The sequence below is a fragment of the Eleutherodactylus coqui genome, chromosome 1 (genome assembly GCF_035609145.1).
Source record: "Eleutherodactylus coqui strain aEleCoq1 chromosome 1, aEleCoq1.hap1, whole genome shotgun sequence".
Lineage (NCBI taxonomy): Eukaryota > Metazoa > Chordata > Amphibia > Anura > Eleutherodactylidae > Eleutherodactylus > Eleutherodactylus coqui.
The window spans coordinates 428493401-428520547 of record NC_089837.1 but is presented as its reverse complement, the minus strand read 5'-3'; the positions used below and the strand labels follow the sequence as shown (position 1 = coordinate 428520547).

General features: G+C 45.2%; 2 protein-coding genes and 1 non-coding gene across 7 annotated transcripts in view; 2 read left to right on the top strand and 1 right to left on the bottom strand.

The window, feature by feature from the left end:
* Positions 1 to 8222, bottom strand: part of NAA16 (N-alpha-acetyltransferase 16, NatA auxiliary subunit) — a 46632-nt gene extending 38410 nt beyond the window's left edge. Inside the window, exons 1-2 of the mRNA XM_066581576.1 lie at positions 7994 to 8222; positions 5146 to 5230 (exon numbers count right to left, since the gene is read on the bottom strand). Of these exons, the coding sequence (XP_066437673.1) occupies positions 5146 to 5230; positions 7994 to 8047 (139 nt within the window). The 5' untranslated portion in view covers positions 8048 to 8222. The remainder of the gene's footprint in view (positions 1 to 5145; positions 5231 to 7993) is intronic.
* On the top strand, positions 6260 to 26877 carry MTRF1 (mitochondrial translation release factor 1). Of its 5 annotated transcripts, none has more exons than XM_066581625.1 (10): positions 6260 to 6301; positions 12146 to 12571; positions 15692 to 15774; positions 17876 to 17957; positions 18681 to 18788; positions 20146 to 20318; positions 20411 to 20528; positions 23594 to 23730; positions 25458 to 25556; positions 26646 to 26877. In XM_066581625.1, exons 2-10 carry the CDS (start codon positions 12157 to 12159, stop codon positions 26763 to 26765), a joined length of 1335 nt encoding a protein of 444 aa, XP_066437722.1. In that variant the 5' UTR covers positions 6260 to 6301; positions 12146 to 12156; the 3' UTR covers positions 26766 to 26877. The 5 variants fall into 5 exon arrangements, with proteins under 5 accessions (XP_066437722.1, XP_066437690.1, XP_066437717.1 ...); XM_066581593.1 differs by lacking the exon at positions 6260 to 6301 and adding an exon at positions 8168 to 8437; XM_066581620.1 differs by lacking the exon at positions 6260 to 6301 and adding an exon at positions 8168 to 8456.
* Positions 22754 to 22942, top strand: LOC136593954 (U2 spliceosomal RNA). The gene has a single exon (XR_010788406.1). It is a non-coding gene; the product is annotated as a U2 spliceosomal RNA (small nuclear RNA).
* Positions 26878 to 27147: the final 270 nt, after the last annotated feature.

Below are 27147 nucleotides of genomic sequence, written 5' to 3'. Positions count from 1 at the left end.
AAAGAAGAAAAGATACTGACAGCATGAGTCAGTGGTAAAAACTTTGGACATTGACAAAAATTCGGACTTTGATATGTTAAAGACTTTTACAGTTACAAGCCAGCAAGGAAGGAAAGAATAAATGGACTAATATGGGAGCAGCAGAAACAGGACCGTGTATGGTGAACAGTCAACAGCACTTGCCCACCACAGTTCCTGTATCCCATGATGGCCTAGCTGATGGACGGAAAGACCCACCTAGTAAAGCAGCAATGACGACGACGCTTGAAAGAGGATGGGCGACTTCTGGGTTCTCTGTAGCTGCTGCATCATTTGTCCAGTTTAGCATGATCTATGCCATGGGTGACACAGGGCAGAAGTAAATTTGCCACATCACACTTGCCGGGACCACTCTACCCATTTCAGGGATTGCAAATTGACTACGTTCAGCTCCCACTTGTTGGGAAGTATGAATACGTGCTTGTTGTTGTTGATGTCTTTGCAGGTTGGAGGCCGACCCTGTTACCAAGGCAAACAAGTAGGTAACCGCAAAGAAGCTCATGAACGAGGTAAACTGTGAATATGGGGTACCAGAAGTGATTCAGAGTCAGACAGAGGTACAAACTTCGCAGGTGAATGTAACATGTCATGTCTGCTCTGGGTGTATCCCAGGCCTTTTACATACTCTACCACTTTTAGAGTAGTGAAAAGGTGGAGAGACGTAGTGGCACGCTAAAAAGTAAGATACTTAAAAATGACGCCACTTTGGAAAGACTGTCATCCAATAGCCTTATACAGTGTTAGATATGAACCCAGGGGGGATCATGCATTATCTCCCTACGAGATTGTTTGGGCTAGCCCCAAGGCTAGGTCGTTACTATCCTCAGTAGTTACAATTACAATCTGATGCGTTGACTAAGTATGTGATTTCCGTTGTTAAAGAACTAACCAAAGCCTATGCACAGGTGTTCTCTTCCAGACTCAGAGGCAGACACTGGGACACATATCTTGCAGCCTGGGGATTGGGTGTGCGTCAAGAAGTTCCTCAGGAAGCACCCTCTTGAGCCCCGATTTGATGGCCGCTACCAGGTGCTTCTGACTACTGCCACAGCTGTGAAACTAGCCGAAAGACTTACATAGATCCATGCTTCATACTGTAAGAAAGCTTCAGATCCGGGAGACCAGTCTTAGTTGTGCCAAAGACATTACTCTGGTTAGGGCTAGTGAGAGAGGAGGGTGGCAACTGGAATCCTTAGTCGGAAGAATATGAGGGTATGGTTACCTTCTAGTATAACTAGTTCAATGCTCAAGTAGCCGCATATTCCTTCGACTATTGTACTGTGGTCCCGTGTCTAGGCGCAAGATCCCACCGCAGGCCAGATTTAGCTCAGTCCAGCTGGTTATATGACTTATATACCCGGGGAATACAATATGTTTGCGCCACTGATAACGTCTGGGGAGAAGACTGCCGTTATTGGGGATTAGTGGGATGGAACGCAGGAACAGACTAATCCTATAAACCTCGAAGTGCCTTAAATAAGAAAGATAAGAGCGGGAAATCCCTAATTAGTCGTATAACCCTTCTTGAGAATAATGACAGCAGGTATTGGAAGGCTGAACTTAGTATGTTGCTTGGTTTTAATGCGGTTGTTACACTAACCATGGGAGATCCAAGCCCGGAGGACAGGGGACTTACAGTCTGGGGACATACCGGTACGGGAGGACAGATCCCTTAGGGAAGTTTAAAATAAGGGATATGGTAGATGCACCCGAATGGAAGCCTTCACTTAGTCCCTTGCCCATAATTAACCCCCTCCGCCGTAAGATAAAGACCTTGACGAACATGATGATCATAGCCAACCCTACCTTTTGAGGACACCTTGACAGTAGCGACTGGCTACTCTGACCAGAATCTCTGGTTGGAGTTGATGAGGTACAATGCTTACAGGAGCAACAAGTCTAACTGTTGCGTGTGCGGTAGTGCCCGACTACACTCGGGGATGGTCCCCCTAAATCTCCCTGTAGATGCTGAAGAGTGGTTTATTAGTCTCTTCACGAACATTTCCGCTAATTACACTACTTGTGAGAAGTGGAAGAAGGAATACTCTATAACTACTTAAGTGTTTTGCACCAGAGAGAGTATTACTGACTACCCTGGAAACTACACCTGCCAGGCAAATAGGCAGGGTGGAGGGAGATTTTTGGGGAACTCACCAACGGGTATTGCTCCTCCTACGGTACGATAGGAGGGGAATGGATCCAGAATCAGGTTCAGTCCTTAGGAGACGTTTACTGGCTTTGTGGAGACATGAGGTAGAGGACCCGCCTGGAGGGTAATTGGACAGGGGAGTGTGCCTTAGTAAAGCCCTTATGCTCCTCCACATCCTGTCAGACAGCATTGAGGATAATGAGGTTACCCCCAATAGTTAATTTATCTCGATCCAACTCAGTCTGTGTTTTGTGGTTATCCTGTCATGTTGGTCTATCCTTGTTTTCCGCATAGGTACGGCGGTTCCTTCCAGTCTTGTCACTAGGTAGTGCAGGGTCAGTGTTGGCGGCCTGGACGTGTTCACCATTAGGACTATCTCCAGGAGGGACATTGGTGTGGGTGAAGATTAGGGAGTCCCAGGCCGTGCGTACCTGTGCACACTACTAGTATTGTAACATTATACTACAGCGAGAAGAGAGACCCCTGGTGGTAGTTTTGATCTACACGTATACATTGACGTCATAGGATAGCCAAGGGGGGTACCTGACGAGTTTTAAAAAATAGAGACCAAGTTAAAACTAGAATCGAGTCCATTTTCCTGATCATTATGGTAAATAAACGTTGACTGGATTAATTATGTTTATTATAATTAGCAGCGGTTTATAAATTATACTAGAGATGCCTTATAGGGACTAGTCGACCAATAGGACCTACCTCGACTATGACTTTTCAAAATAGAATGGCCTTAGATATGATTTTAGCTAAAAAGGGGAGCGTCTGTAAGATGATAGGGGAGACTTGTTGTACCTACATCCTAGACGACACGTGACCCGCGGGTAAAGACGCAGTTGCCATTAAAGAAGCTGACCGCACTAACTAAAAAGAGCTAACTTTTGGGACCAGCACTCGCCATGGATGAGCGGGTGGTAAAGTATCCTGGCACAGACGGGCGTCGCTGTTGTATGTGAACTGATGATTACCTTTTTCGTTCTAGTCTGCTGTGTTATCCCCTGTGTCAGAGAGACCTGTGAAACTGATGCTGGAAAAGCTACTCCCACAATGAGTTTGCAGGATGCATCCCCAGAAGGAGTGGACAAGTCCTACACCCCCTTGAAGACCCTAAAACGAACCTTCAACGCGCTCCGATTATAGGCTCACGCGCAGAGAACTGTGAAAATTAGATAGAGAGTTAGAGGATAGACATTTTAAGGGGGGATTGTGATAGACATGATGATTAGTCAGTATAAAATGTCTATTAATTTGTATAAACCAAATGTATTATGCTATTGTAATGACTTCAGCCTAATGTGGAACTCTGCTGCATAAGGAAAGAGTTAAATCACAGTGTTATAGGTTATTGCTTGTGTTCATCTTGGATGTTTCCCCAGCCCTGCCCCCACACAGAAACTTCTTAAATAACACAGAGACCTCTCAAACAATGACTTTGTCACGAACACAGAAATTCCTTCAGCTAGGACAAAGTCCACGCTACATCAAGACTTGAGGAAGGGTGGGCAGAGAGGCGGGAGATTCTATATGATCCGACAAATGAGAATCTTATATGTTACTGATGTAATCTGTTGCACGCCCATTAAAGGGCGGTTATCATGTGTTATAATAAAAAGCCTGAGCCTCTACACAGTGTAGAGACTCTCCCGGTTTTAGACCAGCATTTGTGTCTGATCTGGTCGATGATGTGTGCACACTATACAATTTGGAAGCTACAAAATACCCCGAAACCTGCTGGAGAAAACCATAATCCAGCTCATTAAAAGTACCATATAATGTATCGAAAAACTGCTAAAAAATTTTAAGTGGAGTAAAATGAAAAAAAAAAATGACATTCCGCCATCTTTCAGTGCATCTTGTTTCTACGGCGCACAAACTGCAACAAAAGCGACATGATAACTTTATTCTTTGGGTCGATACGATTGCTACGATGCCAAACTTGTACAGCTTTTTTTTTTACTATACTACTCTTTTTTTTTTAAAGACATTTAATTTTTTTTCAAATATTTTCTGCCGCCATCTTCGGCGCGCAATAACTTTTTAATTTTTTTGTCGATGTAGTTGAGCAAGGGCTCATTTTTTGCGGGATGTCCTCTAGTTCCCGTTAGTACCAATTTAGAATACATACGGCTTTTTGATCGCTTTTTATTGCATTTTTTCTGGGAGACAGGGTGACTGAAAAAGTGCATTTCTGGCGTTCTTTATTTTTTTTTTCAGACGACGTTCCCCATAATGCGCTACTTTGATAGATCGGACTTTTACGGACGCGGCGATACCAAATATTTATTTTTATTTTATGATTTAGATTTTTTAATTATAAATATGGCAAAAGGAGGGTGATGTAAACTATTACTTTTTTTTTTTTACAATTAAAAAAACTTGATTTTTTTAACTTTACTTTTAAGTCCCTCTGGGGGACTACAACATGCATAGCTTTGATCGCTCCTGCAGTATGACGTAATGCTACAGCATTACGTCAGACTGCAATTTGACAGGCAGCCTATCAAGCCACCCCACGGGGATTGCTTGATAGGCAGTCTCCTAAGGCAGCCCTAGGGCCTTTCAGAAGGCCCCCGGCTGCCATGACAACTGCACGGCTCCCTCGATCTCAGCGCAGGGGGGCATATTGAACCCTTGAACATCGTTCGCGGGATTTAAATGCCGCTGTCAGAACTGACAGCGGCATTTAAAGGGTTAATAGCCGCAATCGGCCGCGCAGCTTATAGCAGCTATTGCCCGCGGGTGTCAGCTGTAATAAACAGCTGACGCCCGTGCTGTATGAATAGAGGTCGCCCTGCGACCTCTCTTCATACGTACCCCAATACACTCCAGGACGTAAATGTATGCCCTGGAGCGGGAAGGGGTTAATATAATTTAACTGGGAACCTGTAAGCATTTTGAGAAGATACTGAAATATGTCAGAGTCTCCGTATCTCACAGAATCTCACCTCCATGTTCAGCAAACCGGGGGTTGGAGAGGATCATCTTACAGAACTTCAGTCCATTCTTATACTGTTTTTGTTCGTAGCATTTCTAAGAAATAAAAAAGAATGACATCTAAGTGAAACGCAGCATGAACAAACTGCTGTCTGGTAACAGGAGAATTCAGAACTCAAGGGCCTTTACAGGGACACATGATCACGAATGAATCAACATCAGTACACTGAATCGTCTGCTTGTGTGAAGGTGCGCCAATATATTTGAGAAATAAGTAAACGCTGGCTTGTCAGGTGACCACAGCTTTTATGCAGCACCAAAAATTATCGTTATTGGCAGCGCATCTGCTTGGGCCTACAGCGGATGTGCTGCCAACAGTGATAACCATGTATGGGGGGGGGTAGAATGACTATATGGAAGATTGCATGTCCCTCATGTATTCTGAATATGCCTATGTGAAGGCCATGTAAACAAGCATCCAATGTGTGTATTGAGCATTCTTTGAGAAATTCGTCAATCTGCATGCCGATATGTATAGCACATCTTTGCTTGGTAAATAACAGGTAGAAAAGTACAGGCCATACCCGAGCTAAAGAAATGGTCAAGTTTAATGTAACTAATTGTATAATAAAGAATTCTGAAATACTTTGTGCATCAATTAATCCCCGTTATCAAGATCTCTCTAAGGGCTCATGTCCACGGGCAAAATAGGATTTAGGATCCGCAGCGGATTTCCTGCATGCGGATCCGCATCCCATAGGGATGCATTGACCACCCGCGGGTAGATAAATACCCGCGGATCGTCAATAAAAGGGATTTTAAAAAAAATGGAGCATGGAAAAATCCGGACCATGCTCCATTTTCGTGCGGGTCTCCCGCGGGGACGGCTCCCGCGGGCTTCTATTGAAGCCTATGGAAGCCGTCCGGATCCGCGGGAGACCTAAAATAGGAATTTAAAGTATTTACCATCCGGCGCGGGCGGGGAAGGTCAGCTGTTCCTCACGGCCGCATCTTCCTTGCTTCGGCTCGGCGGATGTGCCCGGCGCATGCGCGCGGCACGTCGGCGACGTGCCGGCGACGTGCCGCCGGCGTCAGGAATTCATCCGCCGGCCGAAAATGAAGATCCGGCCGTGAGGAACAGCTGATCTTCTCCGCCCGCGCCGGATGGTAAATACTTTTAAATTCTTATTTTCGGCGCTCATGTCCGCGGGGCAGGAGGGACCCGCTGCAGATTCTCCATGGAGAATCTGCAGCGGATCTGATTTTCCCCGTGGACATGAGGCCTTAGGGGGTCACTGGATGGGAACATTCTTGTTTACATCCCTACGCTAAAAAACTGTACAGAACTACAACTTCACAAAAGTTCATCTGTTCAGGATTGCAGCAGCGCTATGTGACCACGGCAGCCTGAGGCTGATACAGTTTACAATACCATTAGGGCACGAGAGATGCTGATGCGTTTAGCTGTCATGCCAATAATCGTTAGATTGAGTGGTTTGCATGATTGTTAGATGTAAACAAAGCAATGATCAGCAGTAAATCATTAGATTATCCCTTGAATAGATCTTTCCCGTGGACCTAAAAATCATCGTTAATCTTTAATTTTTGTGTAAACAGGTGTCATACCGATTTACTGACTAGAAAGCAATAGCAGAAGGGTTGACTAGAGATCTTGCTATGACCCAAATATTGTCCAGTGAGAGGTATACATTAAATACGTCATCGCTGGTTGCATGCTCCTTCCTTACATGATGTTAACGGGCCCTTTAAAGAATTGCCTATCCTGTTGTACCTACTACTAGCGCACATCTCTCAGCTGTGGGAAGTATGGAGTCTATACAGTTCCAGTCCCTGGATGAATGCTCCCTTTCACTGACAGCAAACAGAATAGGAAAAAATTCTAACACAAGAAAGTATATTAGAAAGTTGCAAAACTTTTTGTTATACAATGATATTTTTTAACCCCTGGTGAACAGCTGAGCTCGCCGGGGAAACTGTGGCTAGCCAAAGAAGTATTACATGCCGGCTGTTTATGTAAGTGTCCATCCATGCCAGAGCAAAGCTCTAATAGTGATTCTCCACTCTGGTGCGGGAGCAAGAACCCCTCTATCGGACATCCACATATAAAAGGGATAACAGGACTTGTCTAGATGCGATATCCCCTTTAGGGATAAGAGAAGTGAGAACGAACCAATTGTAATCAATGGTTTCTATTCTCCGCGTTGGGGAGCGCCAATCCGCTTGTGAGGAGCCCTTAGTCACCTGGATCCGGGCGCTCAGCGCACTGTGCGGTGCAGACCCTGCTTTCTGCAGTACGCGGCCGGATACGGTTGTTATAGGAGGTCTGTGCCGCCAGCCCTTGCTCCCCGGCTGTCACCTCTCCTCCGGGCTCTCAGGACGCTGCAGATGACCATATTTAACTCCGTGTTTGGCCCGTGTTTTGCGCGCTGCAGCTAATGTAAACCTATCCACACACGTGTTTTTCACAGCCATTTTTAAAACGCCTCATGACCTATTTTTCCCGTTTTTTACTTCTGTATCGCCGTTATTTTCTAATGGGCAAATACGGATCAGTGCTTTCCCATTAGATCGTAAAACCAATATGGAGGCCAACCGCGCTGGCATACGCTGTAACGTCACCCGTATTACGGACGCTCGTCTGAGCCCGGCCTTAGATGTGCTCACAGTCCTGCTGACAGGTGTGTGAGGGGACCTCACACCCAGGACTGTAGGTAGCTGCTGGGACATGTAGTACTTTATGTCACTGTGTGTCTACAGTGCTAGTGCATGACAGCTCCTGTACAGAGGACTGCAGGGGATTAGAGTGCGAGCTCTGCGGACTAGGGTTGGGGCTCTCACCAGGATCCTCTTAAAGAGGTTGTTCTCCTTAGGGGGGAGGGTGACAACCGGCATGATGGCTCCGTGCTCCGCCCGCCCCTCTCGGGGGTCTCCAGGAAGAATCCCCCTCTGTCGGAGGCCGCACTACAAGAGAACACGGTGCGCATGCGTTAGCTGCGACTAGTGATGACGCGGGGCGCCCAGTAGTGACGTAGCCTGTCACTCGGTGTTGTAGTCTAGCCGCAGCCTTCTGTTCGGTCCTGCTCCACACTGCCAGTGAGGCGCTCCGTACACTCCTGTAGATTAGCGGTTTTGGTTCTGTCCAGTACTACGGCCTATTAGTGTGATTTGGAATTTGACACTTCCCGGCTTCCGTTGGGAGAGGTTTCGCTGTGTATTCTGGGAGTTGGAGTCCTGGTCCTGTGAGCTGGGAGTTTGCCGGGTGGTGATCAGCAGCACGTGAAGGTCGGATCATCCTTCCAGGGTACCAGGCATGTGCTGCTCCCCGTACCTTCTTATACCGGGGGGGTGGAGCAGCCGGGGACTCGCGGCTCAGCATTTTTCCTCCTAGTGTAGTTAGCCATTAGCACGTATCATACCTGCAAGTAGGTTATGGAATGACAGTAATGACATCTGGCTGATGCCGGTGTCACATCTGACATTGGATCCGCTGGCCCAAAATACTGGGAGAAAAATGTTGCATGCGTCGCTTTTCCTTCTGTCCAAATTCAGACAGCTGGGCGCAAAGCGGGCGGACCCCATTATAGTCAGTGGGTCAGTCTGGCGCTGGTCAGCGCCATCCAGAGACGCAGTGGAGCTCCGAGGGCAGGTGTGAGGCCACCCTCACCCAGTACCAACTTGTTCTCCTCTCTCAGTAACCCCAGAAGGACGTGCGGTATCCTATAATAAAACATCACTTATTAATTCCAATATTATAAAACTCTTTGCACCCTAATCCGTCCCCCTTTTATGATTGCTTAACACCCTCCGGATAGGTCATCAGTGGTCGGTCGTCAGGGATCCCTGCCGCTGAGCTAATCCTCTGCCCCCCCCCCCCCCCCCCCCCCCCCCCCCGTCAGCGCAGTTGGTGGTCGGGGCCAGAAATGTACAGCCGCGGCCAAAAGTTTGGAGGCTGACAAACTTTGGTTTTCACAGTTTGCTGCTTCAGCGGTTTTAGATCTCTTAGATGTTTCTATGGTTACTGAAGTTCAGTTATAAGCATTTCAGCACTTTTATTTAACTTTTAGTAACAAATACATCAAGTTTAGGCAAAGAGTCAATATTTACAGTGTTGACCCCCCCCCCCCCCCCCTCCCTTTTTAAAGACTTCTGTAATTCGCCCTGGCCTGCTGGATATCAGCTTCTGGGCTAAATCCTGACTGATTACAACTAGAGGTGAGCGAACCTACTTGACCACGCCCCTTTTTGCAGCGGGGGGTGGGGGGAAGAGGGGGAGAGAGAGAGGGCTCCCCCCTGTTCCCCACTGCTACCCCCCGCTCCACCACGCCTCCCCCCGGCGCTCCCTGAATTTTTTCACCCGAGTACAGAAGTACTCGAACATCGCGGTGCTCGATCGAGTAATTACTCGAAACGAGTAGGTTCGCTCATCTCTAATTACAACCCTTTCTTATATAAGCAGTGTTTGGACTTTCATCACAATTTCTGCATTTTTGTTTGTTCAGCTTGGTTTTGAGAATTGACCACAGGTTCTCAGTGGGACTGAGATCTGAGGTGTTTCTTGACCATGGACCCAAAATTGCAATGTTTTGTTCACCAATCCGCTTAGCACTTTTGCCTTGTGACATGGTGCTCCATCATGCTGGAAAAATAATTTTTAGTTATGTACCCTTTCCCGGGCACATAATGCTCAATGAGCTCCATGTACTAAAAAGTGGAAGTATAACTTCCATTATGCGACCCAGTGATCACATGACCGTCAGATCTTTCCTGCTACAGCAGAGCGGCAGGGGCCTAGCAGACCCTGATCATCTCTGCCAGTGACTATTGGGACTGCAGGGGCATGTTTTCCCTGTAACTGGAGCTCGTATGGCTGCCTTTAGCCACAGGGGAAGTATGACAGAGGTTTTGTATGACATCATGGGGGACATAGATGTTAAAAAAAAATAGTAACAAAAGTAATTTAAAAAAATTACAGAAAAAATTTTTAAAAAATGTACATAAATAAAAAAAAAAAGAGCCAAAGCTGACGCCAACCAAAACCGTTGCCGTATGAGCCCTGTAATCCGAAACCATACATAATATATATCAAAACATCAAAAACAAAAATGAGGAACCCGTTCCCATACTTTACTTTTGGGTAAAAATTGCCCTATATGTCACGTAAAAAAGCTGCCCAAAGATTGGGCGTGTTACGATTTGTTTCCCACATCATGATGCTGGAAAAGCATCGCTCACGTGTATGATGAACCTTATTCCATTCAAAAGAATGAGGTTCATATTTGTTCGCCTCACAACGCACAAATCTCGTACGATATTCTGCGTGAAAATGGCGTTGGGGTGTAATTACACTTGCAATGATAATTGCCGAGCTGCTTTTAGCGGTCCAGGTGCAGCCCAGCAATTAAGGGCAAATGGTGAACATTAGCGGCATTCGTGTAATAGCACCCTAAGGCTCTCTTCACACAGTTTCTTTTTCACGGGTCTCTCACAGCAATTCACAGTGGAATCCGAGTGATTCTAGTATCCCGTTGCGTTGAATGGGTATGCAGGCTGTGGGGTTAGAATGCACATCATGGGAAAAACGGATGTCAATTCTTGACACAGAATCTGCTTGTGGATTAGCTCTATCAGGGGAAAATCTGTGTGCGGGACTACAGCATCGTCACATGTAAACCTGTGGCAGAAATCAAAGGCAGCCGCAGATTATGATATGATTCGATGTCAGAGTTTTCCAATGCTGACTTTATTTTGTGTGAACAGGGCCTTAGACCGCTCTCATATGGCAGTATGTGACTAAGGCCCAATGTCCACGGGAAGATTTGATTAGTGGAACCCGCGCAGGACATAAGCAAATCAAACCGCCCATAGGAATGCATTAGCGTCCGCAGAACAGTAAAAAGCATGTGGATGTGATTTTAAAAAAAAAATATTTTTTTTTCCCACGCGTGTGAATCGCTCGCGTGAGAAGAAATTGCAGCATGCTCCATTGTTCTGCGGATCCCGCGGGACGGTTCCATTGACGTCAATGTTAACCTTCCGATCATCAGCACAGCCACAGCTGTCACTATGGAACTGCCGCGGATCCATGGAAAGCAGATTAAAAAAAATATATATAAAATTGCACTGCGCATGCGTCCAGCACGTCAAGACGCATTCGCCGTGCTGAAGAAAGAAGATCCGGCCGGCACAGAGGAGACCCGCGCTGGATCTGGACAGGTAAGAAAATATATCTTCTTGTCCATGTCCGCGGGCACGACTGGATTCCGCTGTGGGATTCAACAGTGGAATCCGTGCGTGCCAGTGGACATGAGGCCTGAGTATTTTGGCATCACCATTGTAAGTCAGAAGCAGTTGTGGGATGAAAAGACAGAAGAGGTACAAATCTTTCCATTATGCTATTTCTGTAGATTTCACTTTGGAAGTGTAAAAGTGGCCCAAAGCCGTTCCCAAAGTTTAGTAGTGATTTGATTGGCTGTCATGAGAGCGTGCTACCCTTTATTGCACTGCTTTCTATTCACAGACCGCTAATCTTCTTTGTTGTATAACGCCGTCCGTACACGTTAGATCCCCGAAGGCTGAAGATTAGAGACGAGCGAGCAGACTCGCTAAGGCAAACTACTGGAGCGAGTAGTGCCTTATGCGAGTACCTGCCCGCACCTCTCTAAAGATTCGGGTGCTGGCGTGGGAGAGCGGTAAGTTGTGGGAGTGAGCAGGGGGGGAGAGAGTGAGAGAGAAATCCCCCCCCCCCCCCCCACCCCCCCTGTTCCTCCCCGTCCCCCGCCGGCACCTGAATCTTTTGAGACGAGCGGGCAGGTACTCGCATAAGGCACTACTCGCTCGAGTATAAATCAGCGCTGGAGCTTTGTTAGTATGTTTGTTTTGCTCCCTACAGGAATGACAAGGACAATACACTAACGAATTGGCAGGATATTCTGGAAATGAGCGGATGTGTTTATACCATTACAAAATCGGACTTTTTCCCCTTTATTTCAGGAAATGCCAGAATGAAGCGTCTACCCATTGTTGCCTTATGGCAGAGCCGTGTGTCCGCTCTCCATACGTGTGCCCCTACTTATATACTGCAGAGACTGTGTACTACGCCTTTTACAGGGCCGCGCTCTGTAGCGTCGCACTCCAACAGGAACACATTTCTAAGTTTAAGCCTTTCTGGACTTCACTTAAGACGATCTTGTTCTCAAGGCTTCAGTTCTTTATGGCAAAACAAGATGTTGCAGAAGTACTTGGAGTCGTTGATCACGGAGCACCAAGAGCTCCGTCAGACATTAAGTCTTACCTTAAAAGATGAGGAGCGCAAAGCTCTCACCCAGCGGTATACTAAACTGTCATCGCTCAGTGCCCTCCTTCATGCAATACAGGAAGCAGAAAGTGAAGTCGGAGAACTGGAAGCAATGTTTTCTGGTAAGTTTATTATGGCCGTGTGTCCATTTGCATTATGATGTACACTAAATAGAGCTGCAATTACAATTATTCTCTCCCTGTTACAAATTAGGTTTATTTGACGTATTTAACAAATTCAGCTGTTTGCAAAAAAAACCCAAAACAAGAACAATTTAAATAGCTCAACACAACTAAAGGCCCATTTAGACACGACAATTATGGCTCAAAAATCGCTCAAAGCCGTCTTTTGAGCGATAATCGTTGTGTATAACTGCACTGACATCGTGCAGTTTTCGTTATGCTGTCGCTCTTCGTTGTTTTTCAGCCTGCTGAAAGACAACGATGAGCCTTATCAGGGATTCCCAGCCGGATACAGCTGATACTATTGTTTCAGCTGTATCCCGCTCCCTTATGACAGGCGGAGTATGAAGACACAGCGGTCCAGCTGCGTTCTCCATACCCCGCACGGAGCGCTTGGCTGTATAACAGCCGAGCGCTCCGTGCAGAAAACAGCTGGATGCAGAAGACAAGCCACCCTGCTTGTCTTCTGCATCCTCCGCTTAGACTGCTCGCCTGTACAACAGCTGGGCGCTCGGAGCGGGGAACGGCTGGATGCAGAAGACAATCAGGTACACCTCGCTTGTCTTCTGCATTCTCCGCTGGGAGCGCTCAGCTGTATGACAGCTGGGCGCTTCCAGCAGGGTACAGCTGGATGCAGAGAACAAGCGGCACCCTACTTGTTCTCTGCATGCTCCGGAACGCAAGGTGATCGCTCGGCATCTGAGCGATCACCTTGCGATGTAAATGACACAACGATTATCACTCAAAAGTCATCTTTTGAGCGATAATCGTTGTGTCTAAATGGGCCTTTAAAGAACAAGTGGTTTCTTCAAATTAACACACAATACTACTTTTAATGACTACTGCAGTAACCAAATTATCCAGCCCCTTCATGACAAGCATCTTAAGTACTTGGTAGCGCAACTTTTGCTGTTGTGAATTGCCTCAAATATGATGCATAGCCAGACACCGGCTTCTGACAGCTTCCTGAGAAATCAGCTCATTTCTCATAAGACATGGTCTCCAGTTCACTAATATTTTTGGATTTGTGTGTTGCAAACACTTTCTTCAAATCCCACCAAAGCTTTTCTATGGGGTTATTGACTGTGATGACCTCCAGGACTTCTTCAGAAATCAAACCTTGGTGGACTTTGAGGTATGCTTAGGATCATTTCCCTGTTGTAAGGCCAATGACCTCCAAGCTTCCTCACAGAAGACATGACATTTTCTACCTAGGATTTCCTGATTTAATCCATCTTGCCCTCCTCATGCTGCAGCTTTCCAGTATCAGAGGAAGAAAAGTATCCCCAGAGATCCACCGCCATGTTTCACTGCGGGCAGGGTGGTGTTCTCAGCGTTTGCTTCATTCTTCCTCCTTCAGACGTACCGCTCATCCATAGGCCTGAAAAGTTTGTTTTGTTTCATTGCTTCACTGAACAGAATCTCCAAACTTCTGTGGCTTATTTATATGATTTTAAGCATATTTGAGCTGACTTTTCTTTGTGTTTTTGGGTTAGTAGAGGTGTACTTCTTGGAGTTCAAGCATGAAGACCATCAGCAGTTAAACTACTAACAACGACCTGTCCATCTGCGCCTGTGTGAGTGAGTTTGTGAGTGACTTACATGCTCCACCCCTGATCACATCAAAGGTCCTTCTGCCTGGTAAGGTGTTCGTTAGTATTTCATAGCAACTGAGGCCGCAGGGAGTTTGTAGTCAGCCTGTAATCTGCACAAAGATGCAGGACCTTTGATATCACCGTCATGTGATAAGGAGTGGAGCATGTAACTCCTTCACTGGCGATGAAGGACCTTTGATGACGTTACCGTCGTGATCATGGTCAGAGCATGACGTCATCACAGATCTTTCATCTCCAGTGCTGTGCTGCTTCTGATCCCTGTTGGATGGGATGAACAATGTGTGTAGCAGTGCTGTGTGTGTGACGTGCATGTAGCAGAGCTGTGTGGCGTATTAGGCCACTAGAAACACTGGTACTATAATTTCCTAACAATTACTAGTATATATCTCACTGTGCAAGTGGAAACCTCAGTGCCTGCTGCCACCAAATCTTGCTTTTTGTCTTTTGCAGTCACTTGAGGGCTTTTGGGCACTTTCTCAGGAGTCTGGTGGCAGTTGGTAATGGCTCTTCTTTCTGCCACATCCAGGATGTGTAGCCTGGTTCATTTAACTTTGGGCTTGTGAACTATTCTCCCAACTGCACTTCTAGGAACATTCAGCATCTTTTGTATCTTTTTGTATCCTTTGCCTTACAACTTCCAGCTTATCTGTTAACTATGACAGATAATGGCATTTAATAACGGACTAGAACAATAATGCGTTTCTATGTAGCTTTACACAGCGATAACAGCTGATCACAAGGAGTTGGAAAAGTTAGATCTGTAAAGTTAAACTTGGCCTATTTCTTTTTTTTTTAAAAAGGTGTTGTCTACATGAGCCCAACCCTTTAGGAGGAAGCAACTTGACCTGCACATAGCAGTATGTTTCATGCCCAGCAGCCCAAGAGAAACCATATTTGTTTAAAAGCAGTCTGTCACCAGGTTTAGGTAGCATTCACACGGTGTTTTTCACTGCATTGTGGAATATCATCTGCGGTTCTGACGGAACGCACACGAATGAAACCTTATTGACTGCCATTACTGAACTGGACATCCTCTTGGTGTCCATTTGATAGGCTTTCCATTATATTTGAAGTATAGGATAACGTAGGCAACTGCATTATTCTATACTCTAAATATAACCAGAATGAATGGTGAACAGTGAATGGTTCCGTTCCTTTCTGTTCAGGGGTCCTGTCACAATGCTGTTTTCAGCACCTGTTGATGTAACCCCCAGACAGGATCCCACAGCGTAGTGAAAAACCCTGTGGGAACGCTCCCTCGCGCCGTCTGAACCACAGACAGGAACGTACATTGCAGAGCTGCATGTGTTATTCAGGGATGCCACAGGTTTTCAGAATAACCTATACCATCCTGTATGAACCTGGCGACGGGTTCCCTTTAAGTGACTTCACAACTTTTTGTATTATTCATATATTTCAATAAAATAACTTTTTTTCTGTATAGATCTAAAGTCCAGGGAGGAAAACGAGATACTGGAGGAAGAGAAGGAGTCTATGATCCAAAACATTAGTAAACTGCGAGAAGAGGTGTGGTAATATCTTATCTATTTCGGAATAAATATTGTAGGGGTTTTCAGGGCATTAGGGCTTATTCAGACGACCGTATATCAGCCAGGTATTCACACTGGCCGATATATGGCGTCCCTCTCTGCAGGGGAAGGAGGCTGGAAGAGAGGGGGTGGGGCGGAGCTAGGTTTTGGGACTTAGCTCCGCCCCCATCCTGCAGAGAGGGACGCCGTATATCGGCCGGCGTGAATACCCGGCCGATATACGGTCGTCTGAATAAGCCCTAAGGCCAGATTCACACGGATGTATTTGCATGTGAAAAAGTTGCACTCGCGATATGCAGAAACTAGAACCCATTGATTTCACGCTGAAAGCATCAATTCATGTATTTTTGCACGCGCAGGTGTGCAAGACTTCTGTGTGCAAAGAGTACAGTAAAGATGCTGTTGCGTACGCAAAACACAATTCACAAAAATGTGGCGCAAATACACATACACTCATGTGAATCCGGCCTTAAAGGGAATCTGTCACTATCTTTTAGCATTCCTTACTTAGAGTAGCATAAGGTAGTCTAGTGCCTGTCACACTGATTGCAGTGATGTGTCTGCTGTGTGGATCTCTGCAGTAGTTTGGGAGAAACTTGCAGTAATAATGCTGCTCCTTGTAGCCCTCCATCAGTAAAAACACTCCCCCTTGTTGTGCCCATCAGCAGTAGTTCCTCTTATGCTGTATAATTGAACATTAAAAAAAAAAAGTAAGGCCGCCTGCACACGGGCGGAAATCCCGCGGCAGGATTATCCACGGTATTTCCGCCACTGAAAGCCTGCATAGGAGTGCATTACAATACGCACTCCTATGCAGACGGCCGCGGTTTGGCCGCGTGGCAAACAAACCGCGGCATGTCCTATTTCTGTGCGGGGCTCGCAGAGCCTCGCACAGAAACGTCACTCACCCGGCCGCCGGTCTGCGCATGCGCCGGCTGCCCGGCAGCCGACACATGAAATAGCCGGGGCCGCTAGGCACGGGTGAGTACGCGCTCCTCCCTGCAGGCGCTGGGGTCGGGTCCGACCCGCCTGTCTGCAGGCGGCCTTAATCTATAATATTACATACGCCCCTCGCAACTGGAGGTCAGGCCGGACCGAAAAGCAAAGAAGGTGAATATACTGTTACAGTATACACCAGGGTGCTGTGGCACACCGGTTGGGAATCGCTGCACTAGAATATATTTTTAAAAAGTGTATTTGTCTTGTCAGAATTGCTTTTTAACCAAATTACAAGAGAACCACTATAAGCTTATCACTAGATGGTACAAAACCCCTGAGTGGCTTTACGCATATAAACTCTCTAACACAAATCTGTGCTGGAGATGTAATGAGCATGTAGGCTTCTTTATACACATATGGTGGTCATGTCCACGAATTAGGCCCTTTTGGAGTCAAGTCGAAAATAAAATACGCAAAATAACCCGCAGATCATTTACTCTCCACCCGAAACATGTGTTCTTAGCAAAACCGTCAGCAACCTATAAGCCCTCAAAAACCAATCTGATTACTCACCTCATATCAGCAGCGAAAGTTATAATCCCTCTAGCATGGCTTCAACCAACAGCTCCTACCTACACGGAATGGATAGCGAAGGTAAACGAAATTCGCCGCTTCGAAGAAATGACAAGCTGGTCATGTAGAACACACGAACAATTCAAAAAAGTATGGGGCCAATGGCCAGGCACCCCCTCCTCTACATCCCACTAAATGGCATACAGTCTATTCAGCTACAATTTAATTCAAACAGAACTTGCATATCTCACTCGTCTCATGATTTTCTTTTGGAGTTAGAGGTTATAATATAATAATAGATGTTCTCCCCTCCCCCCCCCCCCCTCCCTTCCACACACCCTTCCTACCCTCACCTTTTTCACCATCCCAACCTCAGTTAAAAAAAAATAATCAAGAAACGTTTTGCTTCTGTAACAATTAACATTGTTCAACTATTTTTCTCTGTAACAAATGTTTATTACAACCCTGTCGGTTGAACTTGTGCATGCCTTTCTTGAATAAATAAAGAATAATTAAAAAAAGAATTGCTTTTTAAGTGCTTCAAATCCTAGATTTTTCTTCTCTAGGTGTTACGATTTCTTGTGCCTCAGGAAAGATATGACATGAATGATGCTATGTTAGAGGTTGTGTCCGGAAGAACTACTGGAGGTCAGTGCCCTTATTTTATTTAAACAGTTGATCTATATAGTAAGTTGGATGTCTGTATTTGGAGAACTTAGTTCACGATCCCCAAGCAAATCTTCAAAAAAGTATCACAACAAAGACCACAGCAATTCTTTCATTATGTTCGTTTTATTCTTCACTTTCCGCATACAGGCAGCATTTCAGCCCAATAGGGGTCTATTTTTCACAGCTTTCATATAGATTATAGAAACATGGCTTTCATAAATAAGTCAAAATCTATTTATACTTGGAACAAAAAGAAGAAAACGGTGAAAAAATGTAGACGATATAACTTTCTACAAAGTAAATAGTTCCAAAGTATCTGATTTTGAGTGAATTTTACGAACAAAGTTCTGGTCCTACAGTTACTCTATAACCCGCGCCTGAATATTAAGGAGCTTAGAAACTGTTGCCCACCAGTTTAAGGCGCTGTTCAGACATCATTATTGCTTCCATCCAAGGGGCCCGTCAGGGTTTCTGTTTAAAATCCCAAAAATGGCACCGCTGGATGGGACCTGGATGAAACCTATCTTGGCCGTTATTGAAAACTGCTGAAAAGGAGACTAATAGATCTCTGTTTCGACAGGAATCCATTAATTTCCAACATTATGTGCAGGAAGGAATAGCGCAAACCTTGATGGGAGCAATAATGAGGCCTGAACAGAGCCGTACACACTATGCCAACTTTATATGTACTTGTCTTTTCAGGTGACATTTGCCAACAGTTTACCGCTGAGGTTTTTGACATGTACAGAAATTATGCTCAATACAAGTCTTGGTCATTTGAAATTCTGAATTTCAGCCCAAATGATTCTGGTAATATATTTGTTTTATCCTCTATGTTTACTAGTATGTCTCTTGAAGCAAGTTAGGAGAAGTAGTTCTGCACTGCCTAATTTAGTTGAATAGACTGTTTATGTACAGTAATCCCGGGATATTCCAGAACACAAGCTTCTCTTAGCAGGGCTTGGCTTCTGGCAGGGCTGTGAAGTCAGTAAGCCAAACTTGTTGCATTGGGGAGCCCAGCTGAGGACTGTGGGTATAGCTATTGCCACGAGGAGGCTGATGCTCTTATCTCCTTCTAATAGCTATACGCCTCCTGGCTATTAGCTCTACTTGGCAGCTAGCTTCCCTTTCCTATTGCTCCTCCTGCACTGCCCTAACTGTCAGCCTATAACTATTACTCTAACCTACGGTCCATGGCCGTCAGTACAATCTCCAACTCCTGAGCTTTCTGGACTTGCACATGGTTTTAACTGTAAGACCGGTTTACTTTTTCATGTTGCCTGTTTTTAGCTTTTCTATCCTACTTTACTGCTTTTGTACATACTGACTAGTTTGGTGCCTGCAGGAGGCATATAGATGGTAGGGGGAGCTAACCATTTTTTGCTTGGTGTCCACCTCCTAGTGGCAGTAGCTATACCAACAGTCTTCAGCTATATCACACAGTGACACGAAAAAGATTTTAAGTTAAGTACAAAAATCATATTTTTTCTATACCAACTTCTTCATAAATGGTTTAGGTATTAGTAATTTTTGGTAGTACAGTGCTAACATCGGGCATAATGAACGGCGAACAAGAATTGGTTCACTTGTTGGTTGTTCAGTTTCTGCATGCAGAAACAATGTATCGGCCCTTTTAAACAGGCAGTTGTTCATCTGTGAATGACTGCCTGTTTACTGTGGATGAAGGGGAACCAAGAACCAATGTGAATGAATGAAGCTATCTTGGCTGTCTCAGTCCGTTCACTTACATGGAACTGACCTAACTATGATACTAACATACTGATCAGCTAATTTCAATCAGATCCCTATACCTTTGACCAATGCCATCATTACCATCATCTAGAAAGAAACTAGCCTATATTATACCGGGCTCAGGAGTGTCTTTGGGGAATCCCTATTACTGGCCCCCTGAAACAATAATTAATTACAGCTATTCAGTTATGTGTGTCGTATGTTTAGAAACCCACGCTCCTGCTCTTGGTACCCCCTTTTCTGCGTGTAGAGTTCTTTCTACCGTATATCTGTGTGTTCCCAGCCCTAATTTTAATATTTCTAATAAAATCTAGTTTTAGTTGTGTTTTATACTGTGAAGGGCACATAATGTAAGAAATAAACTTCTTCTCAGCCTCAGTGAAAATTGTCCAATAACATAGCATCCACATTGCAGGCGGATTACACCACGCTGCTGCACGCATTGCAGGTAAAGGTGCGTACAAGCGATTGAAGTATGAAGGTGGGATTCATAGGGTTCAGAGGATTCCTCAGGTGGGCTTGTCCTCTAGGATGCAGAGGATTCACACAGGGACCATGACTGTAATCGTACTTCCACAGCCTGATGAGGTAATGTAAGTGGCTGAACCATTCATTTTCAGAGTTTGATATGATAGTCCTGCATTTAGGATTTACGATATTTATCTGTATTTCCTTTCCAGGTAGATTTTAAAATTGACTCCAAAGAATTGAGAATCGATACATTCAAATCCAAAGGGCCTGGAGGACAACATGTCAATACAACGGACAGCGCAGTGAGGATCGTTCACATTCCTACGGGTATAGCATTGTGTTAAGCTTAGAGAGCTACAGGTTAAATAACACGAGGGTCACCTCTTAAAAAACGTTTTTTCGGTGCTACTGTAGGAATAAGTCCAATGTTAGTAGACAAATACTTTGAAATGTATACAGGTAAATTGGTGAATTAGTTCCTTTTTTTTCATGAAATTTGGTGCACACCTTGCCCCTTTAAAATAATTTTTGCCAAATCAGTAGTCCGTCTTAAAAGGGGTTGTGCCATAATGTAAAATTATCACGTATCCACAGGATAGGGGATAACTTTCTGATTAGTGAGGGTCTGACTGCATGGGTTCCCTGCCGATTCCAAGAATGATGGTCCTGTAGGACCCACATGAATGAGAGCCCCCAGAAAATGCTGAGCGCTTGTACTTAACAGTCTCTGGCACTCCCTTTGAAGTGAATGGAGCGATGGAAGTAGATGCATGACCTCCGCCCCATTCACATGGAGACTTTGGGATTCTTGTTTTCCCCCAGCTGTCGGACTTCCACCGATCATATAGCCATCCCCTATGCTGTTGATAGTGGATAACTTTATTTCTCCTCCATGTCAGTGGGGAACACAGCAAGACCTTGTGGAATAGCTGCTGCCACTGGGGGGTGACAGTACAAAGTACAAAAACAGTTAGTTCCTCCCACTAGCTATACCCCTTCTACAGACACTAAGCTAAATTTGTTTTAGCTCAGTGTCCGTAGGAGGCAGACCTCCTGTTCTGCAGGTCATTTCTTCTTTTTTTGTTATTTTTACCTTTTCCCCTCTAGGCGGGAATTGGGGATGATCTAACTTCCCTGATAATCCCCAAGTGGGGAGGGCAAAGAGTGCTGCATCAGACACTGTTACTCCCTCCTTCAAGAAAAAAAGTGAACCAGACTTGCACTAACTAGTCTGTATCCCGCCAACCATGGGGGTCACCTGAGGTTCCTGCCTGTTCCTCATATTTCCAGCAATCTCTCACCACTATGTGACAGTCACTATAGAGGTGACCCTGTTGGTACATCGGGGAGCCGAAGCAAAGAGACTGAGGTGAGCATGCTTTTTCGGTATGTATGGTGCCATACCCCACTCTCCCCCTTCCCTCCCTCTTTTGGTCAATTCTCTATCCTCCAGACCTTTTTTTTCTTTCAGTGTTCTGAGATCTTTCCTCCTAACAATTCTGGGGAAACCCAGCTCTATTGGCACTGTACTCCACCATCTGTTGCAGTCTCTGTGTTCCCAGATATTCCTGCCTGTCCTTGGTGCCCACCACACTGACTCTGACTGCTATCCACCTTCCTGCCACTTTCTGTCTTCCTGGTTCTCCTCAGCTGGCTGCAGCTCCTGGGCAGTGGCGGGTCCTCCATATGGCGGACTGAGACTGGATCCAGCTGCAGGTCTGCTCGAGGCCTGGACTTTGTGCAGCCTACCAGTCTGCATTCTTCTCACGTGGTAGAGCCTCTCCCACCGATGCCTTGTGCTGGTCAATCGATCGGCTTTAGACCCGATGTCAACGTCATCTCTCACCGGGCAGGCCTCAAAACGTAGGCCCCGGCTTCTCAGGCCTAGGCAGGAGGTGGGACTTTCAGCAAGCACCCTGGCTGGGGCAGGACTTTTGGCAGCTGCACTGTCTTCTTTTCACTGGATGCACTGACTTGGCAGGTTTTCCTGTTGAACGCACTGGATGGTGTCGCAGTGCTTCCTGGGACGGGCCTGTATTCTACAGCAGGTGCTCTCACAGAAGCCAGAACTGCTTCACTATTACTACTCTACCCCTTTGTCCCTGAGATCTTCTTCACGTGCCCAGCATTTTCTGGTTCACCATCTGTGGCTACTCACAGGAGAAATTGGAGCTTAACCACCTCAGGCTAACCGCTTTCTTCAGCACTCTCTGCATTAGCATAACAGTGGCATGTCAAGACCCTGTGTAGTGTCAGACCAGGTAGGCTTTGTACTTAGGGGGTCTCCCCACACCATATTCCTCCTTCCCCATAGTCGCCTACATATGGGGACAGAGGTTGTTTACAGATAGGAACCAGCTCTTACCCATAGTAGGTATAAGCTAGAGATGCTTTTTACAGCCAGCCGTTCTGCAATCCGTTTTGGCATGCAACATCATCCGAAGGACCCCCTCATTCTTTCCCCCACTGATATGAGTAATTCGTCAGACTCTCATGATTTGAGAATGTGATAGACCTCACATAACTATATTTGTCTATAGTGCGTAATATAGATAATTTCTTGGCCTTTTGGCTAGGGTCCGTATACTATCTTGTTTTTATCAGTTCAATATCTGATATGTCCCTTATCTGCGGACCATATATTAAATGGATATTTAGAGCAGGGGGCTGGAGAGGGGCTTCCTCTGTCTACCTTGTGCGTGGCCTGGGTTTTGCAGTACCATCTGCACCAATCATAATGTTAAAAACAGAAGACTGTTGGTTAAATCAAAAACTTATTTTCTGGAGCCCTATTTGTTAATGCACCGCCTTGTCATAGAGATGGGCTACCAGGGCCCTGAGTCACTGCGTCCTGCCCTTAATCACACCTTTTCCACCTTCCCCTGCCGTTTACATCAGAGCAGGTCACGGTGCGGTCCTCAGCCACAGCCGGAAACAGACAATTTCAGTGGTGCATGCGCATGCAGCAAAAGCAGAGTTCAGTAGAGTATTGCTGCCACACTTGGCTTCCAGCGCATGCGCAATGCTCCGCTGAAATCAATGTCAACACGCCTCAACCTCAGTGTGCATGACTGCTTCTGTGACTGAGGGCTGCACCGTGACTAGCTCTAACGTCGGCGACTGTGGAAGGGGTGTGAATGAGGACAGGACACTGACTGGAGGCTCCAGCGGCCTTCCTCCATGACTCTAGGCAGGTCATTGGCATACAGGGTGCAAGAAAATAAATATGTTTTTGATATAACCAACATTCGTCTCTTTTTAGCATACGTATAATGAGGGAGTGTTGTGTGTGTCTGGTAGTGCTATGGTGCTAGCGTTTCATGCAAAATTCTGATGAGTGAATCTCTTTAAGGCAATCACAAATGACTGTTGTACTCTGTGCTTCCATGTAGGATTATCAGTAGAGTGCCAACAAGAGCGCTCTCAGATTCAAAACAAAGCGACTGCCATGAAGATGCTGAGAGCAAAGCTGCTTGAACAGATTGTAAAGAAGGAATCGTCCCAGAGACACAATGCCAGGAAATTACAGGTGGGAAACTCCTGCAGAACAAGCTGGAACTGTCGCCCTAGTATTGGGCAGACCGGCGAATTTAATACATACTGTTTGGCGGAAATGTGTCCTAAAACTTTTGCCTCCCTTGGCGCTGAAAATCACGTTGGCTTTGTACACATTTTTAACCGAAAGAAATTTAAAAAATTAAAACTGAGCTCTGATTGGTTGCTAATGGCCAGTGAAGCCCTCTTCCATTTTTAAAGTGTTTTGTCTGCAAATAGGACCTGATGACCCTTTTAAAAAACATTTTAAACAGGAAATGTGACCGTAGGATAGTAGCATAATGTTATGTTCACACTAGTGAGTTGTGTTGCAGCATGCGGCGCTGTTCTTGCCATCAGAATGCCAGACACCACGACAGAAGGCCGTTGGTATCTGTTGTATAAAAGATGCGGCAATACCAAGGGGACTCCTTTATGAACAGAAACCACAACGTAGAGTGAACTTCGCTTTACTGATGGCTAAGATTAGTAAGCTACCATATAGTGATTGGTACTCGCTGAGCACATGATCACTAGCAGTGCTGCTTTCTGCATCATGTCTCCTCCCATGTGTATGTATGTTCAAAAGCGGCAGACTTTCTATTCTGATTCTGCACTGAAAATCTGCCATAAATTACAGTGCAATATAATTTAACCCCTTAACGACACAGGACATACAGTTACATCCTGCATGTTCAGGGTATGTATGGAGGGGGAACACGTGTCGACCCCACTTGTTACAATGCAGGTGCCAGCTATTTCTTATAGCCAATACCCACCTGCAACAGCTCCAAGAAGTCGCACCGCTGACAGCGGCATTTAAATACCCTGACTGATGTTTGGGGGTCCCGTACAGCCCCCGCAATGAAATCGCGGGTTGTAATGGCATCCCGAGGCCTTCTGAAAGGCCCCACTGCTGCCATTGTAGGGTGCCTATTAAGCCACGCCTGTGGCATGGCTTGATAAACTGCCTGTCAGATTGCAGTATGATGTAATGCTATGGCATTAGTTCATACTGCGGGAACGATCACAGCATCGCTAGTTCTTGTCCCCTCTGGGAACTAAAAAAAATGAAATAAAGGTTAAGTTTAAAAAATGTTGACGGAAAAATAAAGTTAAGGCAGTCACAAGATGGCGTCAGCGAATAATTAAAAATAATTAAATATCTTTGAAAAGAAATAAAAGTACTACAGCAAAAAAAAAAAAACAATATAAGTTTGGTATCGTAGTAATCGTACTGACCCATAGAATTAAATTATCAGGTCATTTTTGTTGCAGTGTATGTGTTATAGAAACAAGATGCACCCAAAGATGACAGAATTTTTATTTTTTTTTCAATTTCACTCCACTAAGAATTTTTTTTTCAGTTTTTCAGTACATTATATTGTACCACTGAAAAATACAACTAGTCCCGCAGATAAAAAGCCCTCAGACATCTACATCCATGGATAAATAAAGTTAAGATTTTTTAAAGGGGGGAGAAAAAAACGAAAATGGGGAAAAAAACGTCTGCGTCCCTAAGAGGTTAATGGGGCTTTCAAAAACCTTACTCATATTTAGTGGATAACATCTGCATATGTTGCAGACTTGCCAAGGACTTCACTTTTCTAAAAATGCAATAAGCGATCTGTTTGGTTGTTAGAGGACCAATTAGCATTGTGTATATAGTGGCATCTCACCAGTAAGCCATGACAATGTATAATGTTTCTATCTTCTGTGCAGTTTGGAACAAGAGATCAGTCTGACCGGATTCGCACTTACAACTTTACTCAGGACAGACTGACAGACCACAGGATATCATATGAGATCCGCACCTTAAGGGTATATGCTATATCGCTTTAATTGCTCAGGAATTTACATGATTATATTATATGTAGTAAGATTTAGTGTTTTATAAGTGGTGATGTAGCAGTTGTCACATAGTTAGGGCCTAATAGTAGTATGTAATTGGGGTTCACCATAAACCTACACGTGTGTGTATATGTACATGCCTCATCCTCTCTAACTCCCCCTGCAACATTTGTAGATAGGACTATAAACAGTTGTAACATATTTAAAGGGCTTGTCTGGTTATCGGACAACATTCTCCCTATGGGGCTTAATGTGCCAAAATAACTTACCCATGCTCTGCTGCCATGATCCAGTACTGCAGCCCTGTTGTGGCAGGTGATGTCACCTGACTGCTGCACCCAATCAGAGGCTGCAGCATCACCACCTGTTCTCCTCGCATCAGCACTCAGATCCTGGGTGCCATGATCCTAGGAGTTCGGAATAGTGATGCTGCAACAGTCAGGTGGCTTCCAGGGACATCATCTGCCACCGCAAACACCAGGACCACAGCGGGACCACAGCGGGCTGCAGTGCTGGATCATGGCATCAGGGTAAGTACTGCTTCTTTAGTTAGTTTAGCACATTGGGCACTATAGGGGGATGTTGTTTGGCAATCGGACAACTCCTTTAATAACATAAATCAGTGCAGTTAAATCTGGGAAGCCAGGATCAATATTACCTCGAAAACTCGAAACAAACCTCAAAATCCTGAGGAGAGTCTGGAGCATCGAGAAATGAACAGAGTGGCAGTTGCACGGGTGTTACCACCCCAATCATTTCAGTGGGACCAATTGTGCCAAATTTATCAAAATGATGCATGTAATATGATAAATTTGGTACAACCCATAGGCATGTTGGACATAATACTCTTCTTGCCCCATGACTGTCTTACTGTACACATCTGCCATTGTCATGCCTTTTTCTAGACCATTTTCAATAATGTTGAAGTCGGCCCAAAAATGAATGTGCCTATAGTGGAGGGTTAATATGTATACTTGATTCATGTAGCTTTTTGCACCCGTCCTGTGGACTTTTTTAGGTTTTAGCCTTACAAATCACCTTCATTGTTTGTGGTTACAGGACTTCTTAAATGGAGAGGAACTATTGGATGATCTCATTGATGAACTACAAGCTGCCGCCGACGCAGAGGCTTTACTTCAGCTCATCAAATTACATTTTTCAGAGATGACAGATGTTTGATTTGTTGAGCAAGACAACGGAAGCAAAAATGAAGTCTCTGACGATTGCCCTTTATTGCTTTGTTTACGTGAATTTCCAGTTATTTGACTATTAAAATACTGTTTTATTTAAATACCCCATCCTGTCATATTTCACCTTCCATTCACTCCTTGGAGAGTTCCTATCTGGGAGAACTCTAATCCAGGTAAGCAGACAAGGCCCAGGATGTGACTATGGACATTAGACTGCAGTCCTGGCCGCTATCTCCTCGGACTCCACCATAATATACATGATTACTGCTATAGGGAAATGGCCAAGATGTCAACAAGCAACATCACCTTCTCCGTGGCCTCCTGAAGGGCTGTCTTCTGTAACTAGGTAATGAAAGACGTCACTCCACAAA